Below are 16797 nucleotides of genomic sequence, written 5' to 3'. Positions count from 1 at the left end.
GTGACAGACACGGGGTGTTACACAAAATCTATTTCTACTGTTTGGATGAGCTGATGAACACACAATGTGTCGCTTATAAAAGAGATGAAGTAAGTTGGGGGAGCCATTGTCGCGAAGTGTCGGTTTATTTATAAAACAGGAGTTAACGTGGATTTTACACAAGCTGAAATGGTCAGTGTCACATGATCTGATGCAAGAGGGAGCAAGTGGGCAATAATCGTACACAGAAATGTGTATCAGGAAATGGTTGCAAAACAAACTGTCCTTCTGAAGCCTCTGGATTTGCGATTTGACCGGCATCATCTTGTTTGTTTGTTTTTGAAACCGGAAATGTTCAGGCGTCACCAGCAACCAGGCTCCTCTTTGAGGAGTCGAGACTTGCTTGACTCTCATGACTTCAGACTCGACTCGAAATGACATGACTCTTGTAATATTTACATTTTCAGAATCTATTTCCTTGCTAAAACGGACACACACACAACACCGCAAAAGACTGAGACTTGAGAAATACTTTGTCGTTTGTACACTTTTACTTTTAATGACACATAATATATATTTATATGTATATAATACACGGTAACAAAATGCAAATGTAACTGTTCTGCCCGTAACATTGACAAATAATTGAGGCCGTTGTGTGTATGAAATACCGTAAATGTCACGGTAATGAAAGTTTTTTTTTACTCAAGCTTCCATAATCATGAGGTTATATCAGCCATAAACTATACGACCGGGAGGCTTGTCATGCCGTGTTGTCTAATGATGTAGTTTAAGCTGTGAGCTGCATGGGAAAGGTCAGTGACATAAAAAAAAAAGTATGATCACCTTTAAGTCCTGGAAATAACTAATACTCTCTTATGGCCTGATGGTAATTTAGTTTGTCCAAAATGAAAAAAAAGAAGATGACACCAAGTCGGTATGAAATGACGCAAGCGAACACGATATGAGATAAAGGAGATGCCTCTTCATTTACATCTACGTCAGCAACTTGCTACGACTTTCCCTCTGGCACGGATGTGCAGATCCGGCTCACTGTTCCCAACATCTGAGAGGAAAAGTATCACAACTGGAACTGAAACCAACACATAGGAGCGACAGTTATCAAACTCCAGGTTTAGGTGTTGTCAGGGGTTGGGTGGAGGCGGGGCTCTTTGCTGTGTTTGGGGAGGAGCTTATCTGCTGGGCGGGAGCAGGAGGAGGTTGGACGGACGCGCTAGTGACGGCACTGCCTCCAGAAACAGTGTGCGGCTCCTCTCCATCCTCAACGTCTGCTTCTCCGTCCTCATCTTCGTCATCATCGTCCTCATCATCTATAAAAGTCAAAGTATATGTGTCAAGTTTAGTGTGGTGATTAAAGTTATTCCTCACCATAATACAACATAAAAGGTCAGAGCAATGACATGATGAATATTAGGAGACAGGAATCGGTATCGGTCAGTATCGGTATCGGCCCATATATAAATATATATATATTGCATGCTTCACTATGCACAGACGAGCTGTTGAAATGTAAATCAAAAATCAGCAAAAGCATTTTCAGCTGAGTCATGTTTGGGCTGTTTATTTCTTTTTTGGGGGGAGAACAATATTTATTAGAAAGCTGGAGAATCATGTCCTTGAAATGACTCATAAATGGTCTGAAATGACTGATATGGGTATCGGACACAAAATAGTGGTATCGTCTCATCCCTACAAAATATACAAACTGAGACTGTTGAAGGTTTTTTTTTCCTTAATCTTGACTAATTTCAGTTTCAACTCCAGCAAATAACGTTCATAAAACTTTATAATACATTTTTTTTGGATTTATTTATTTTATTTGTAGAACAAAAGTATACTATAAGGCTAAAGTAACACAACGTCTCCTACAGAAAGGTTAACCCAACAGCACTGGCACTTTGCAGAAGTTGCAGTTTAGTTGCCTTCTCTTGTTTACATGTGGTTTAAGGTTGTGGGGTCTCTCCATTGTGATGACACTGTCCTGCAGACAGCTGCGTATGCTACACAAAGAGCAATGATCAGCTGTTTTTAAAAGCGTAACACCGACCAACAGGAGCGGACACACTCATGTGTGAGAGGCTACGCGCAATTAAAACACTCTAAATTTAAGAAAACTCATTATGTTCGCCACCCTGATTATTTGTGATTAACACGCTAATGTTGACACAAACACAAACCAAGAATGTTCACTGTAAAAATCCAGTGTATCCTAAATAGTGCCATCTAATGGTGAGACTCCAGAATGCTACAAATGAATGACTGTGTCATATGTTTGCGTAAAACGATAGGATTCGATGCAGCTCGGGTTCGTCGAGTCCCCATTCGTACCGAGTCTCGTGGACTATTAGGTGTGAAAACGACCATAGTTAGTAAGACTTGAGTTCGTGTATCTGGTCCAAATGAAAGGGGCCTAGTTTGTGTCTTATCATAAATTATGGCTATTAAAGTTGGCTGAAGATTCGAATTTACCCGACTTAAAAAACCATCCTCGTGACACCAGAAAATTCCCCCTAAAAGTTAAAAGTCCTCGTAAAAAAAAAATAAAATAAGTTCAAACTATGTTTCTACATCAAAGAGTTGACACGGTCATTCCACGTGAGCCTGTCAGTAAAAAAACAAAACAAACCACAACTAAATACTTGTAATTCTTTCTCCTTTTTCGCTCGGAGACCTTTAATCTCCACAGCGTCGGCCTCCAATTGTGTTATTTGGTCACAGTTTGCTGAACAAAGGCTGCTATCTCCTGATGCTAAGTGTGTGGAAATTGTAATTTTACGTCAATCAAATTTGTTGATCTGTATCATCAGCAACTGTCACGACTTTGTCTGATGTTTACACTGTGGGGGTAAAAAGGAGGGAGACACTCATTTTAACTGATGCTAATTCACTGGAAATTGTTTTCCCCGAGATGTTGAGGAGAAAATAAATCAATGCAATGTTTGTTTTTTAAAAGGAAGGATTTGTGGGTTCATTAGTAAAAATGTGGCTACGGTGACCTCTGCCCTCTCACCTTTTATGAAGTCGATGGTGCGCAGGGCCTTGCCTTCTCTCTTGAAGTCCACGCTGTAGTGATCCATGTTCTCATAGCCACGCTCAACTTTATCCAAGTGTGCCGTACTGGATGCCTCTGAGATCCTGAGCAGTGTTTTTTTTACAGGGACAAAACTCCGTTTAGTCGATGTGACACATCTACGAATCTGTCAGTCAGTCAGTCAGTCTGTGAACAGTTATTTCAGGACGCCACTACTAAAGATAGGGATTCACTGCGTTTCGCACCACGTTACTTTCGACAGCTCCCAGACAGCAGGTGTGATCGTGAGCTATATTAGGCCGACGCTTACACGTGTAGGTGCAGATGTTAATTTGGCAAAATGAGTCACTGGAATGTGAGGAAAACAGAAAAAAAGGGCACAAGACAAGAACACACCCAAACTAATACCCCTCCCTCCCTCTCTCCCTCCCTCCCTCCCTCCGTTGTCAGTGTAGCTGATTCATAGAAGCATGGACTCACTTTTTGAGGAGAGGCTTTGTGTTCTGAAAGAGACAAGAGCAGTAAAGACTAACATCCACACATTTAAATAAGTTCATGTGGCCTTAGATGCTAGGATTGTGAACTCTGACCTGCAGGAATAAGGCCACCTCTGGCTCCTCCATGGTCTGTATGCCCAGCTCCACGATCTTACAACTCTCGTCCAGGTGGTCTCCGTACTTCCTGGTCAGCCCCTGGATGTAGTTCACCTTCTCCTCCTGTTCCGCCGTCACCTTTTGACTCATCTCCCTTTTCTTCTCCTCCAGGATGGAGTACAGCTGGTCAAACTTCTCACAGACCAGGGTCTTCTGCCTCCGACTGTTTTCCTGTGAATATGTGAGTGTATGAGGGGAAAGAAGAAGAAATATTTCTACTAGCTTGATAAACAGAAACAGGTAAAACTAACAATTGCCAGTTTTCTTTAACCCTTTAACACCTAAGACTTAAAATGTACGTCTGGTCTGCACTTTGCTTATTTTAACCAGAAAAGGGCCAGAAAATGATCCTGTGAGTAAAGTGTTTTTGCCCATTTTTCCAGAATAACTTTCAATATCTGGCAGTTATTTACAATTTATTGCATGTTAAAATGGTGTATTAACAATTTAAAATGAAGAAAAAAAAAATGTTGTTGTACATGAACTCCAGATTTTGTGTGCTAAATTTGAAATTTGAACAGTACAACACACTTAAAATAACATTTGTTTGAGTCTCGGTCTCAATGTCCAAAAAATTGAATAATATTTAGTCCCAGCTAAGCAGCAGTTAAGATAAATGTCAGACTGACTGACATGGAGCTGAAAATTACTTGATTAAGCGATTATTAATGGATCACTGAATGAATCGTCAACTATTTTGATAACCGATTAATCGTTTTTTTCATGATTAAAACACGATTTCTGATTGTTTCAGCTTCTTAAATGTGAATATTTTCTTTGTTTCTTTGCTCCACATAACAAAGAAATCATTAAAAACTGAATCGTTTTGGTTTGTGGACAAAACAAGACATTCATTTCCAGGTTTGACAAAACACTGATCAACATTTTTTAACGTTTTCTTTTACGTTTTATGGAACAAACGATTAATCGACTAATTGGGACAATAACGTACTGATTATTACAGTATTTGGGCTGATATATGTATGTAAATGCAGCTCCAGCTCACAACAATTATAAGCCAAAGATTGTTGTTGCTGCCTTGTATTCACAGTAGTGAAAATACTGAAAATAACCATTTGTGAACTCAGTCTTGTGCCATATGTGCAGGGAGAACCCAGCAGCGTCCTGAGTGGTGGCGCCGCCGAGGGCTACCTCTCTCATCCAACTGTTGCACAGGAACCATAGGAGAGCTGTCTCTCCTCCCTCCCATCAATTACACCACTTGTTTTTAATGTCAGTGGACAAGAGACAAAATGGAGTGCACGGCTAAGTGCATGTAGGACAGAGGAAAGTAAAGACAGACGTAACAGACATAACATTTTACCCTCTCTCTCTTTCTCTCTCTCCACCTCACTATCTCACTCTCACGGGCGGATAAAAGTGTGGCGGTGACAAGGACACGGTCGTGTTTGCTGGTATGTCAGCGCAGGTGAATGCAGGTGCATTAGTGGGAGTGTGCTGAGCAAGGCCTGCTGTGTGAGTGAGAGAGCGGCCCGGCCAGACGCTGTCGGACACTGACCTCTATGGCACGGCAGGTCTCCTCCAGCTGACTAATGATGCCCTGCATCCTGTCGTTGTTACCGACCATCATGGCGATCCCGTCACTCAGCTCTGTCTGGGGTGCAAGGACATGAAACAGAGAGACATTAGAACAAGCAACGAGGATCAATCCATCCTCAGTTAAATTCAAAGTTAATTGGAGAATCACAAGAGGGTTGAGGTAACAGGTACAATAAATATAGGTATAATATACCCAGAGGTGGAAACTAATGAATTACATTTACTCATGTTGCTGTAGTTGAGTAGGTGTTTTGTGTAGTTGTACTTATTAGCACAAGTCATTTTTAAAAGCAATTAAATCATTATTAAATATTAAACAAATCAATTAAAAACAATTCATGTGAGATTTGTGTCCCCTTGTCCTTTTTGCACGACACAAGAAAGAACCTTAACCTTGTTATTAAAGTAACTAAGTAAGTTTAATAACTTAACTTGAACATGAGTACATTTTTTTTAGACCAGTCCTTTTACTTTATGGCATAACGTGAAGTGAAAATGTGATAGAATATAGAATATTTCAGTGCTCTTTTTTTCCCACCTCTGAATATAATATATCACATGATCTCACCAGCATTTTGGATGAGTGTGGATGAGCATTGAAAGCAGCTCTTCTATTCCCTACAATAGAAGGGCCTCAGATGAAGCAACATCAGTGGGCACAAAAAGCAGCAACCTCACTGCATCATTGTATGTGGCCCTGAGCATCTTTCTACTGATGTTCTGTGTATATACTGTATATATGCACAGGAAGCTCTTCATATTTAACATTTGCCACAGTATAACATTTACAACATTGTCCATAAATATCAATAAATAGCGTCATCACCAGCTCATGGGCAATGGAATTGCCAATCTACACTCAGCTGCCACTTTATTAGGCACACCTGTTCAACTTCTTTTTAACGCAAATATCAAAAATGTGCATTTAGGCGTGTCGACATGGACAAAGCGATCTGCTGAAGTTCAAACTAAGCATCAGAAAGGTGATTTAAGTGACTTTGAACATGACATGGTTGTTGATGTGAGAATATTTCAGACGCTGCTGATCGACTGGGATTTTTCATGCACAACCATCTCTGGGATTTACACGGATTGGACAGAAAAAGGGCAAACATGCTTCGACTGTCAATCCGTCCTTCCATGTATCTGTCTTTACTCTGTGATCGACTCTTTCCGGGCCTCACCTTCTTTGTCTGGTAAATGCTGCTAATAGGTGACACCTCGCAGTCTTTGTGTGCTCCAAACACCTTGCACATGGAGCATGTGGGCATGCCGTGGGTCACGCAGTAAATATTGATCTTCTCCTCCTCGTGGACCTCACACATGGGCGTTTCGTCCTTTCTCTCTGGCGTAGGCTTGCTGCTGCTGAGGTGTAAGGACGACAGAGATACTTCTTTTTTGTCTGCTTGGGTACACATGTCAGTAGTTTATTGATGACCATCAGCACTGTAATCAATAGATCACCACTTCACTGTGCAGTATACAGGGATGGGCGTAGGTGTTACACAATAAAGTTTGATCACCGTGAGTGTTGAGGATCTCATGTCACTTTTAGCTATAGCTTCAGTTTTCTGTGAGAGCTGACTAGAACTCTAAACCTCCCGTCATCCACTCCAGCTCTATGACTCACACATGCACATGTGATGACTGTTTCCTTTCACTCAAAACTAAAAATGTATCAATCTGATCTGCTCTCACCTGCTCGTCTCCTGCTTGAACATATCGATAATGTTCTCCACGAGCAGGTTCCTCTGTAGGCCGTAAACGCCGTGTCTGTCCAGGACCACCTCGTGTCTGCAGGAGGGACATCTGAAGCGGCCACCGGACGTCAGTGAGCCACTTCGGGTTGGAAGGTAAGGGTTTGAAGCCTGTGAGCACACACATTCAACTGAATTGCCTGAATTTAGTACGATCACACTTCAGGATCTGGACTGAGAGAAATGTATTAAAGGGTTTCATTTAGCAGTTTTACCAAATGTTAATAACATTACAAAAGTGTAACCCAATAATACAAATGTTCATATTGGTCGAGAAGTGTTTAAATGACAATTAAATCACTTTGTTCTAATCACGGTTGTATACATAGCCTTAATGTCAGCTAATGAAATATTGATCTTTGCTCCAGAGTCAAAGTTGATGAAATTGTGATCTCAAACGTCTTTAAAAGCACAGACTTAGGCCGAGAAACTGGTCTTTTCTTATGTAATTAATAAAGAAGGTTATATCATGATACATACTTTATTTTCTGACTGAAACTACTATATTCATGTGAGGTCAAACACATGTTAATCTTGTATAAAATAATCCATGGTTTGAATAGACAGTTGGAGATGTAAATATATTACAACCTGTTCACTTTACTGATAAAAGCAGATCAGTGGTGCTAAATTCAGCTGCTTACCTGGAAAACGTCATTAGCACATTTTCTGCAGAGGTTATGCTGGCAGGGTAGGATGACCACAGGTTTGGTAAACATCTCCAGACATATAGGACAAATGAGCTGTTTCTCCAAGTTCTCCATGCTGTTCATTTTGTCAGGGAGCAAACCGAAGGAAAACAAATTACAACGCCTTTGAGGCAGCTAAGAGGAGTAGGCCTGCCTGCTCCTCTTGTCCTGTCCTGGCGGGTGTGGGCTCCTATCTCACTGGTGTCAGTTCTGTTTTTAGCAGCTATTGCTGTCACGTCAAAAGGTTGCCATTTTTACCCTGCCCATATTTGAAACCGAGCAGGGCAGCACTGAACAGCTGACTTCCAGCCTGAATACTTGTGCCAGTTAAAACCTACATCAGTGGAAAAAAACGTAAACAAGTTATCTGATTGTCATTTGTTACACTCAGCTTGTTATTAATATATTTGATTTTTTATTTATTTTTAGCAATAATACAAAGGAAAAAAAGACATAGAAGTATCACTCCATCAATTACTTTAACCCTATTAATCCTTTCTGTTTCTCAACTTTTATGTAATTCCTTCTATTTATAAGGTGTTACAGGAATTTGCTCTTGTCATAATTATGGTTGATGGTTTGTCATCTTTAAGAAAAAAAAAGGGTCCCCATATAAAAAGGTTTTGGAAACACTTAAAATTCCTGGTGAAAAACTGTATTTGTAGGAAAGATAACATGTAAGCAATAGCTAATTTAGCTATGTAGGTTGCTGTCCTAACCGACGATAACTTTCAGTTGTAGTGTCTGTACATAATTTTATGTGTGTTAACTTAGTTCTGTAACTTATAAATGAGGAAGTATTGACCTTTGAAGTCGCCATCCCCTTGGTTGGTATAGTGGCGGACTATAGGTCTGTATATATCCTTAGGTCACTGGTTCTAACCCAGCTCGAAGAAGTCAGCGGTTTTGCCAAAATAGCTCCTGCATTTTCCTGTATCTGTTGTGCCATTAACCAACAAATAATGAATAGGGTAATAACAAGAAATTCAGGGGAAATGAGGAAAGAAGATTTCAGTAGACACTAAAAGTAAGTAATGTTTTCTCATTTGGCCATTTGTACAAGAGGTTTTAATCTCAATGTGATGTCCTAGTCAAATAAAGGTTAAAGCTTTTTTGCAATTGTTTGGAAGTTGAAACACAGTGCCCAATATATGGATTTTGAGATTTTGACATTATAGATAATAGAAATAGTGTCTTGTTATGTCGAGATTCAGAAACATCTTGATGATTATTTACCACAACTGTCCCAGCTGTTTAATATTTGTTGATTGGGTGAGAAGAATACAATATATTTCACTCGAAAAGGTTGGATTTCAACTTAATTACAATGGAGCTCTCATCAGTAAGCATACTGCATGCTCTGTGGTGTTGATATACAGTATTAAGTCAAATGAATGATCTAACCTACAAGCACTCTGTTCATAAGGGGAGTTTAGAGGTGATTGTTTAGTGTCTGACTTCCATACAGCTTGTGATGAAAACAGACATCAGTGGTTTTGACTGTGAAATGGCTTATAAGTATGTTCTGCGCACAATTAGTGGATGATTTGTAAACAGTAATTAGCTGCTGCGCTGAATGCTGCAGCAATGCACAAAAGTGCTTTTGTTTTGTAAGTGTTATAATTGTTATAATTGAGTTTTAAACATTTTTGAGACTGAATGTCTTCCTAAGAACATAACCTACGGTATGTGGTATCAACTATTGCTGTGGATTTGCATTCTTATTCATCTAAAACTTTTTTCCACAGAGACTGCCTCCTTATCTATAAGTGACTAATCTTCCACAGCCTTCACACGAGTGCGTGTTCGTCTTCTTTAAAGAACAACACAAGCAGCAGGCATGTTCAAGGCCACTGACAACAAATGACCCCATACGTAGAACAAAAGGTATTCATAATTTCCCATCAATACACAGTAGCTGTGGCTGTTGTTCCTCTTTGTAACAGCCCGTTTTGAAATGCATAGAAATGTATAGAAATACAAAATGTGATTATTATTATTTTGTAGGTTCATGAACGTTACATGACTATTTTGTTAGCATCTGACAGAAATCAATTAATCTTGGTAGCATCTTTGAAAAGATAAAATAGACGAACATGTTTTAATTTGCATAATGCAAAATAGCAGACTTATTGCTTTTTGTCAGAGTAGTATTGGCACATGCATTTATACCCTTTTCCTGTAATATATTTAAAATTATGTTTTCATGTCACTCTGTGATACTGTGGGTAAAACCTCTTAATTTGGTTTAAATTAGGTTTTTTTTTTTAAAAAAGCTGAACAAGTGTGATTACATATTCATTTGCATCAGGCAAAGGCTTGCCAACTGCTCAACATTTAAATGGCTCCTAAAAGTGAATTCAAATGAGATCAATTAAGAAGATATTCTTATTTATGTCTTTTGATTGAAACCAATTTGTAATTTTTGGGGCCATTACTGTCTGACTCATAAAATTGCAGCCTGACAAATTAAGAGCAGTGAAGAGATTTCTTTTTAAAGTCAAAGTGGATGCCTCACAGAGCTGCTTTTGAGGAGAGGATCTGCCATTTTTAAAGAGCTTGGTGTGACCCTTGTGTTCCTCTCCTTTTCCACAGTGGTGACACAGGATGTTAGTGTAATAGTAAAAGGATCTGCTGGTAATACCAAAGCCACAAAATACACTCACCATATGATGTCCCATATGCATGCACATGCAAAGGTCTACAGGCCTGTAAGATAGATAAAAGTGTATATGGGACCAGCATAGCAAAGGTTGCCATCTGCTCCCCCTGTATGAATATTTCAGTTAAGTCATATTGTATTCATACAGATGGTAACCTGTCACTCCTTATGATTGAAAAGGTCATGGGAGGCATTTTCAGATAATGTTGTCTGCAGGACATATGAGAAATTATGGACTTTATAACATTCATCGTAAAAAGATCACATGGCATCAGTTAGGATATGGTGAGAAACCCTTGGATAGAATAACGTCTATTCATAGTTATAAAGTTAACTTGTATTGTGGATGAAAAAAATTAATAATTGTGGAAATTAAAGCAATTATCATACTTAAAAAGAGGTATTTTCGATATTTTAAAAGGAGGAAATTCAAACTTATTTTTTTAATTTGAACAGTGAAAACAAATCTGACAGTAGATTAATGTCTGACAATGTGAAAGGCTCATCTTTTTCTCACATATCATATTCTGTGATGATAACAGTCCATTTAATGGTATAAGGGAAATTTTAAAGCTTATTTTTATGACAATGTGCAAAACAGAGGATTTCATAAATGTTTTTCCTTCTTGTTAGGTTTTCAGACTTCAAGCTTCAGAATATCATGACATGACATGATTCCCAGGCCATCAAGTGGAAAGCTTAGATTCATCGATACACAGGTAGACAGAGACACATGTCTCATTTATGATTGATGATGTATAAATGTATAATCCATTTTGGGCCATATACTCTTTTTATTATATATACTACCACTGGGGTCCATTTTTAAGAAACACAAAATCGCCTTTCACTGCTTTGCAGATGATGAACAGATCTGCCTGCCTTTTAAATCAAATTGAATGATTCTGTTCAGGCTCTGCTCGATTGTCTAAGAGATGTCAAATCTTAGATGAACAGGAACTTTCTAAATCTAAATCATGACAAGACGGAAATCATTATTTTTGGACACAATACCCCTTACTGTCTCTTTGGTCTTCTAGGCCCCTCTAGAAGACCACACCTCGGTGTGACCTTCGATAATGCTTTTAACACAAGTTAAAAACCAGAGGTGACAGAGCCTTTGCAGTGGCAGATCCTTGCCTCTGGGACGCCCTGCCCTGCCACATTAGAGGCGCCCAGACTGTTGAGCATTTTAAATGGTCTTTAAAAACTTACCTTTACTCCATGGCATTTAACACAGGTTGAGTTGGATTCCCCTTGTTTTTGTGTGTTTGTTTTGCTTCTTATGAATTTTTTTTTACCATGCTCTGTTTTTATGCTTTCTATTTTTACTGATTTTTATTTTGTTATTTGACGTCAATCTGCACAGCATTTTGGTTAACCTCGGTTGTTCTAAAATGTGCTCTATAAATAAATTTTAGTTAAGTTAAAACTGCACTTGTGAGCGCCTCTTACACGAAACAGAAACAAATAAATAAATAAGGCTGTTCATGAATGTCAGTATCATGTCCACATGTTCCCTTTCTCTTGTGCCAACATCACATTCACAACAACAAAGGGATGCAATTACAATAGAAAAGCAATTTTTACAATTGAGGTCATTTAGTACCGTATAATGAGTAAAATCAATGAAACATTCCCCCCATTTAACGTCGTACTAATCCTTACCATTTTTACTATAATCTATCATGATGTTTTTTTTTCCGCTAAGTTGATTTAATTGACAGTGACACTGTCTGATAAAATGTAAACCTCACACTTCTATCAATGTCAAACTATATTTCATATGTAGTCACCTCATCATAATGATTAGAGGATGAAATCAAACAGCCGGATGTTCACATGGGATTTTATGTAACATCCTCTCCCATTCAGTGACGTAAAAGAGACGTCAGTACGTTTTTAATAGGCACCGCTGCAGCATGGGAAACAGAGATGTGCTCAGTATCCAAGTGCTCCCTGCGCTCTGGCTTTATCATTACACTCACTGCACCACTGACAAGTGCAGTTCATAGTTTCTCATGTTCAGCACTTTCATTTGAATCGTTGAAGTGTGATTTCAAAGTCCAGCAGCTGTGTGTTTAGATATTAAGACTCAGCAGGTTACAGTTATGAATCTTTTGTCATCTATTCTCTGTAGACAGAGGTGCATGTGTAGCTTAATCTCCAAACTGTCCTTTTAAAAAAAAGTGTATTAACTGCGTAGCAGAGACGACACAGAGATAGAGACTCAGAAGTGGAACGTAAAGTCATCAGCTAGTTTTCTTTCACACAGAGAAAAGTATGATTACATTACAGCTGCAACTAACGATTATTTTCATAATCAATTAATATGTCAATTATTTTTTTAACGATTAATCGAGTAATCGCTTGGTCCGTAAAATGTCAGAGAATGTTGAAAAATGTTGATCAGTGTTTGTCAAACCTGGAAATGATGATGTTCTCAAATGTCTTGTTTTATTCACATTTAAGAAGCTAAAACAATCAGAAATCTTGTTTTAATCGTGAAAAAAGCTTCAAACCGATTATTTAAATAGTTGACAATTACTTTAGTAATCGATTAATAATCAATTAATAAAGTAATTGTTTCAGCTTTAGATTAAACAAACTACTTCCCACAGTTTCTATGATTTGTTTTGCAAATATTACGGATTATATTTGACATAAATCATGTACATTCTGTTGCACAACACTTAAATCTGGATCTTTATGTCTAGAAGAAAAGGTACATTTTTGTTGCCACGACCACAATCTTGAATATTCCTATTCGCCTGATTCCTTTTGAAGTTATCAGCCAGTTGATTACCAATCTAAATTTTACTGCTGGTTTGCCAATACTGATGAAATGTGCTTGTAAAGCCCACTGGCCTTTAACATGGTAAAATGGTGCTATCTAGTGGTAGAAAAAGGCCAGGCTATAATGTCAAGTAGATGCATTCTTGCACTTAAACATGATAACACTTATATTGTACTTGGGTGCCGTGCTGTTGAATTTAGATTATGATTCATGTTCCTTTCAGCAAGTTTGAATATTGTGGACGGGAACGAGATTCTTCACTTCAGTAACACGTACAAAACAATTTAAACTATCACACCTCGGTGCTGTCCAGCACTCGGAATACTTCTCACACTTCTTTTTTTTTTCCCTCATTGCACATATCCAAAGACAGAAAACTTTCATCCAACTCTAAGTGTGAACACACAAAAAAATGTGCCAGCTTTGAAACATTAAAGAGCGCACTCGTCACTGTGTTGGATAATAAAAGCCTATTATGAGCCTAATATCTGTTTCAAAGCACAAGAAATATCCTCTGAACACAAACCGTGCTAACAACCAAAGCAAATTTGACATACAGTGTACAGCAGTTATCCTCATTTTATTTTTAATTCTCATCATTCTCGTTGTAAAAGCTTTGAGATGGTTTGGTCACATGTGGAGGAGGGACAGTGATTGTAAGATGGTGCTGCCGGTCAGGGGGAAAACAGGAAGACCACAGAGATGACTTATGGTGATGTTGTGAAAGAGGACATAGGGGGCAGTTGGTGTAACGCAGTGTTTCCCAATCCTGGTCCTTGGGGACGCCTGTCCTGCAGGTTTTAGATCGATATCAGGCGTTTGTAGAGTTGAAGATGAGCTGACTTGAATCCGGTGTGTTGGAGCAAGGAAACATCTAAAACATGCAGGACAGGCCTCCTCAAGGACCAGGATTGGGAAACAACAGAAAAGGACAAATCACAGATAGGGCAAGGTGTAGGCAGACAATGGCTGTGGTGACCCCTACAGTAAAGAGAGAAGCCGAAAGAAGATCATTCATTCAGTCCCCTTTTTCACCACAAGATGGCTCTACACACACACCGACACATTTGTGTGAACATATAGCAAACTTTAGCAAGTGTTCAGTTCATTCTGATTTAACTACCCTTGTTCATAGAAGATACAAAATAGGGAATTACAGATTTAGCTGACTTTGACTTTAACTTTCTCTAAATTTCCTCAGTAAAATAGCTTGAAAGTTGACTCTTTTTTTTTTTATTAATATTTCACAGTGGGGTAGACCTGAAACGATTAATCGGTTATCAATCGCTTACTAAATTAATCAACAACTATTTTGATAAGCGATTAATCGGTTCAAAGCTTTTTTCATGATTAAAACAAGATTTCTGATTGTTAAGCTTCTTAAATGTGAGTATTTTCTTCATTCCTTTGCTCTGGATAACAAAGAAATCATTAAAAGTTAATCATTTTGGTTTGTGGACAAAACAAGACATTTGAGAACATCATCATTTCCAGGTTTGACAAACACCGATCAACATTTTATGACCAAACGATTAATCAATGAATCGAGAAAATAATTGACAGATTAATCAATTATAAAAATAATTGTTAGTTTCAGCTCTACAGTGGGGAATTATGAATATTGTTAGTGAAGATTGAGCTGAATTTTCCTTAATTTTTCTTCAGATTTCCACTGTGTTCCAATGCTTACCTTAACCTAAGTTGCTGTTGCCTTTTTCATGATTTCAAACCAGTCTAGCCATTTTCCTCTGACCTCAGGCATCAACAAAGCATTTTCCCCCAGAGAACTGCTGCTCACTTGGTATTTTCTCTTTGCCACATTCAAATTCACTTAAATTATCTTTCTTCCTAATGCTCAGTTTAATTTTTTTCACCATGTCTACATGCATGAATTTGCTTTTTTTTTCTTTAAACATATGTTTTACATATATATATTATTCTTCTGTTTCATGTTTATTTGTATTTCATCTAATATCTTAAGTTTATTTCGCCCTAAATCAGCTGAGATTGGCATAGAAGATGGATGAATGGATGGATCTTTAGTTTATATTTTTAAAATTGTATGATGCCTGAAACTGTTAAAGAAACAGATTTTTTTATATATATCCAGAATGTCTATTTAATTTAATGTTGCCAGTGAGTGTAGATGATAATTCCAGGGATGCTCTGTGTCATTAGAAGGTAACAGGTAAATTAATTAGGGGCACCACCACGGTAGATTACAATCTCCTGAGAGCAATCAGGAACACCCCAGTCAGGGGGAGTGGAGCATTGAGGGCCCCGGGCAGATACAATGCCTGTGACCCCAAGGGGAATCAGCAGGTATGTAGCTCCCATGGCTGATACGCAAGTAGGTAAACACACCTGTCATAATACAAATGTCATTTGCATATGTGTGTCTGTGTGTGAATGTGGAAAAAGAGGCTGAGGAAGAAATTAGTTGAGAGAAAAATGCCTCACAAAGCCTTCTACCATGTGTTTACTTAGTGGGGTTGAGTATTATATAAAAAAAAAAGTGCCGTCCTTAGCACACACGTGTGACGTACTATTGACGTTATCGTACCGCCAGATTGAGCACTTTCAGAGTTGTCTGGCAACAACAGGTTTGCAAACTGGCAAGTACAGTACCACCCAAGACGTGACACATCAGTCGACCACATTGAGGAGTGAATGTGTTGTTTCGCCATCATAGTGGAAAGTAATTAATTAGACGTAGTCATTGAATCTTCAAGTACTGATATTATGAATTCAGCTTTCATAACAGAAAGTTACAGAATGACTTTGTCCTTGATTTATGAGAAAGCTATAACTATTTCTAATTTAGGAAGATATTAGACATCATTTTTTTCCCAGTTACCAATAAACAATCATAATCTCAATATTGATCAGAAATAATTAGAATAATTATAGTTTTTTAGCCGTAACTGAGAAGTCTTATGCTGTGTTTAAATACAGTACAAACTCAACAAATATGAAAATGTGAATCACAATGTGTAATTTTATTTAACGTGTAATAACCTTTCTGATCCTCCGACCACTTTTGGAAGCCAGAAATCTACGTTTACCTTAGTAATTGTTGCTTTTGCGGTTGTTCCAAACATGTCACCTTAAATAAAACTCAAGTCAAATCACGTTTTCAACTGGTTGAGTTTGCAGTCGCACCTCTCTTTCCACCTCTACCACTGTTGTCCTTGTGTTTTGCAGTGTTGCCGTAGTTGCCTGGAAAAGATGCTGGACTTCTTAGTGAGGGGTGTGATTGTGGGGCGCTACATTCAGGCCCATGGGAATGGCCAGGGAGTGGGGTTATGCCTCCACTGGCGCACGGCCTGACTGTTGCCATGGCACATCTATTGTCCACCAGCACATGGATATGGCACAGAAAAGTCAAGTGTCATGTTTGTGCCATTTCTGTGAACCAGACTGGGAACCTCACACTGTCACTGATAAACATGCCACCAGCAGAAACAAAAGTTAAAACTCTATTTAGCCACTTAATAATATGATGTGGTTTACATGTTCTCCCTGCATGGGTTTTCTCCAGGTTCTCTGGTTTCCTCCAATAGTCCAAAAACATGCAGAGGTTAATTGGACTCTCTAAATTGACCATAGGTATGAATATAAGTGACTGGCTGTTTATCTCTATATGTT

At 38.4% G+C, this 16797-nt stretch overlaps 1 protein-coding gene and 1 long non-coding RNA gene across 3 annotated transcripts; one reads left to right on the top strand and one right to left on the bottom strand.

The window, feature by feature from the left end:
• Window positions 1–546: 546 nt before the first annotated feature.
• Window positions 547–7909, bottom strand: LOC122761351 (tripartite motif-containing protein 55-like). Of its 2 annotated transcripts, none has more exons than XM_044016605.1 (8): window positions 7646–7909; window positions 6943–7112; window positions 6429–6609; window positions 5204–5299; window positions 3622–3855; window positions 3512–3534; window positions 3011–3135; window positions 547–1310 (listed from the first exon to the last, which is right to left on the bottom strand). In XM_044016605.1, the coding sequence occupies exons 1-8, from the start codon at window positions 7772–7774 to the stop codon at window positions 1102–1104; spliced, it is 1167 nt and encodes a 388-aa protein (XP_043872540.1). In that variant the 5' UTR covers window positions 7775–7909; the 3' UTR covers window positions 547–1101. The 2 variants fall into 2 exon arrangements, with proteins under 2 accessions (XP_043872540.1, XP_043872601.1); XM_044016666.1 differs by having other exon boundaries at window positions 6429–6606.
• Window positions 7005–11112, top strand: LOC122761498. Its single transcript, XR_006358561.1, has 3 exons — window positions 7005–7097; window positions 9439–9577; window positions 10986–11112. It is a non-coding gene; the product is annotated as an uncharacterized LOC122761498 (long non-coding RNA).
• The last annotated feature ends 5685 nt before the right edge of the window (window positions 11113–16797 follow it).

The sequence above is a fragment of the Solea senegalensis genome, linkage group LG1, assembly GCF_019176455.1.
Source record: "Solea senegalensis isolate Sse05_10M linkage group LG1, IFAPA_SoseM_1, whole genome shotgun sequence".
Lineage (NCBI taxonomy): Eukaryota > Metazoa > Chordata > Actinopteri > Pleuronectiformes > Soleidae > Solea > Solea senegalensis.
Note: the sequence above shows the minus strand (reverse complement) of the source record. Positions and strands in the feature narration are given on the sequence as shown.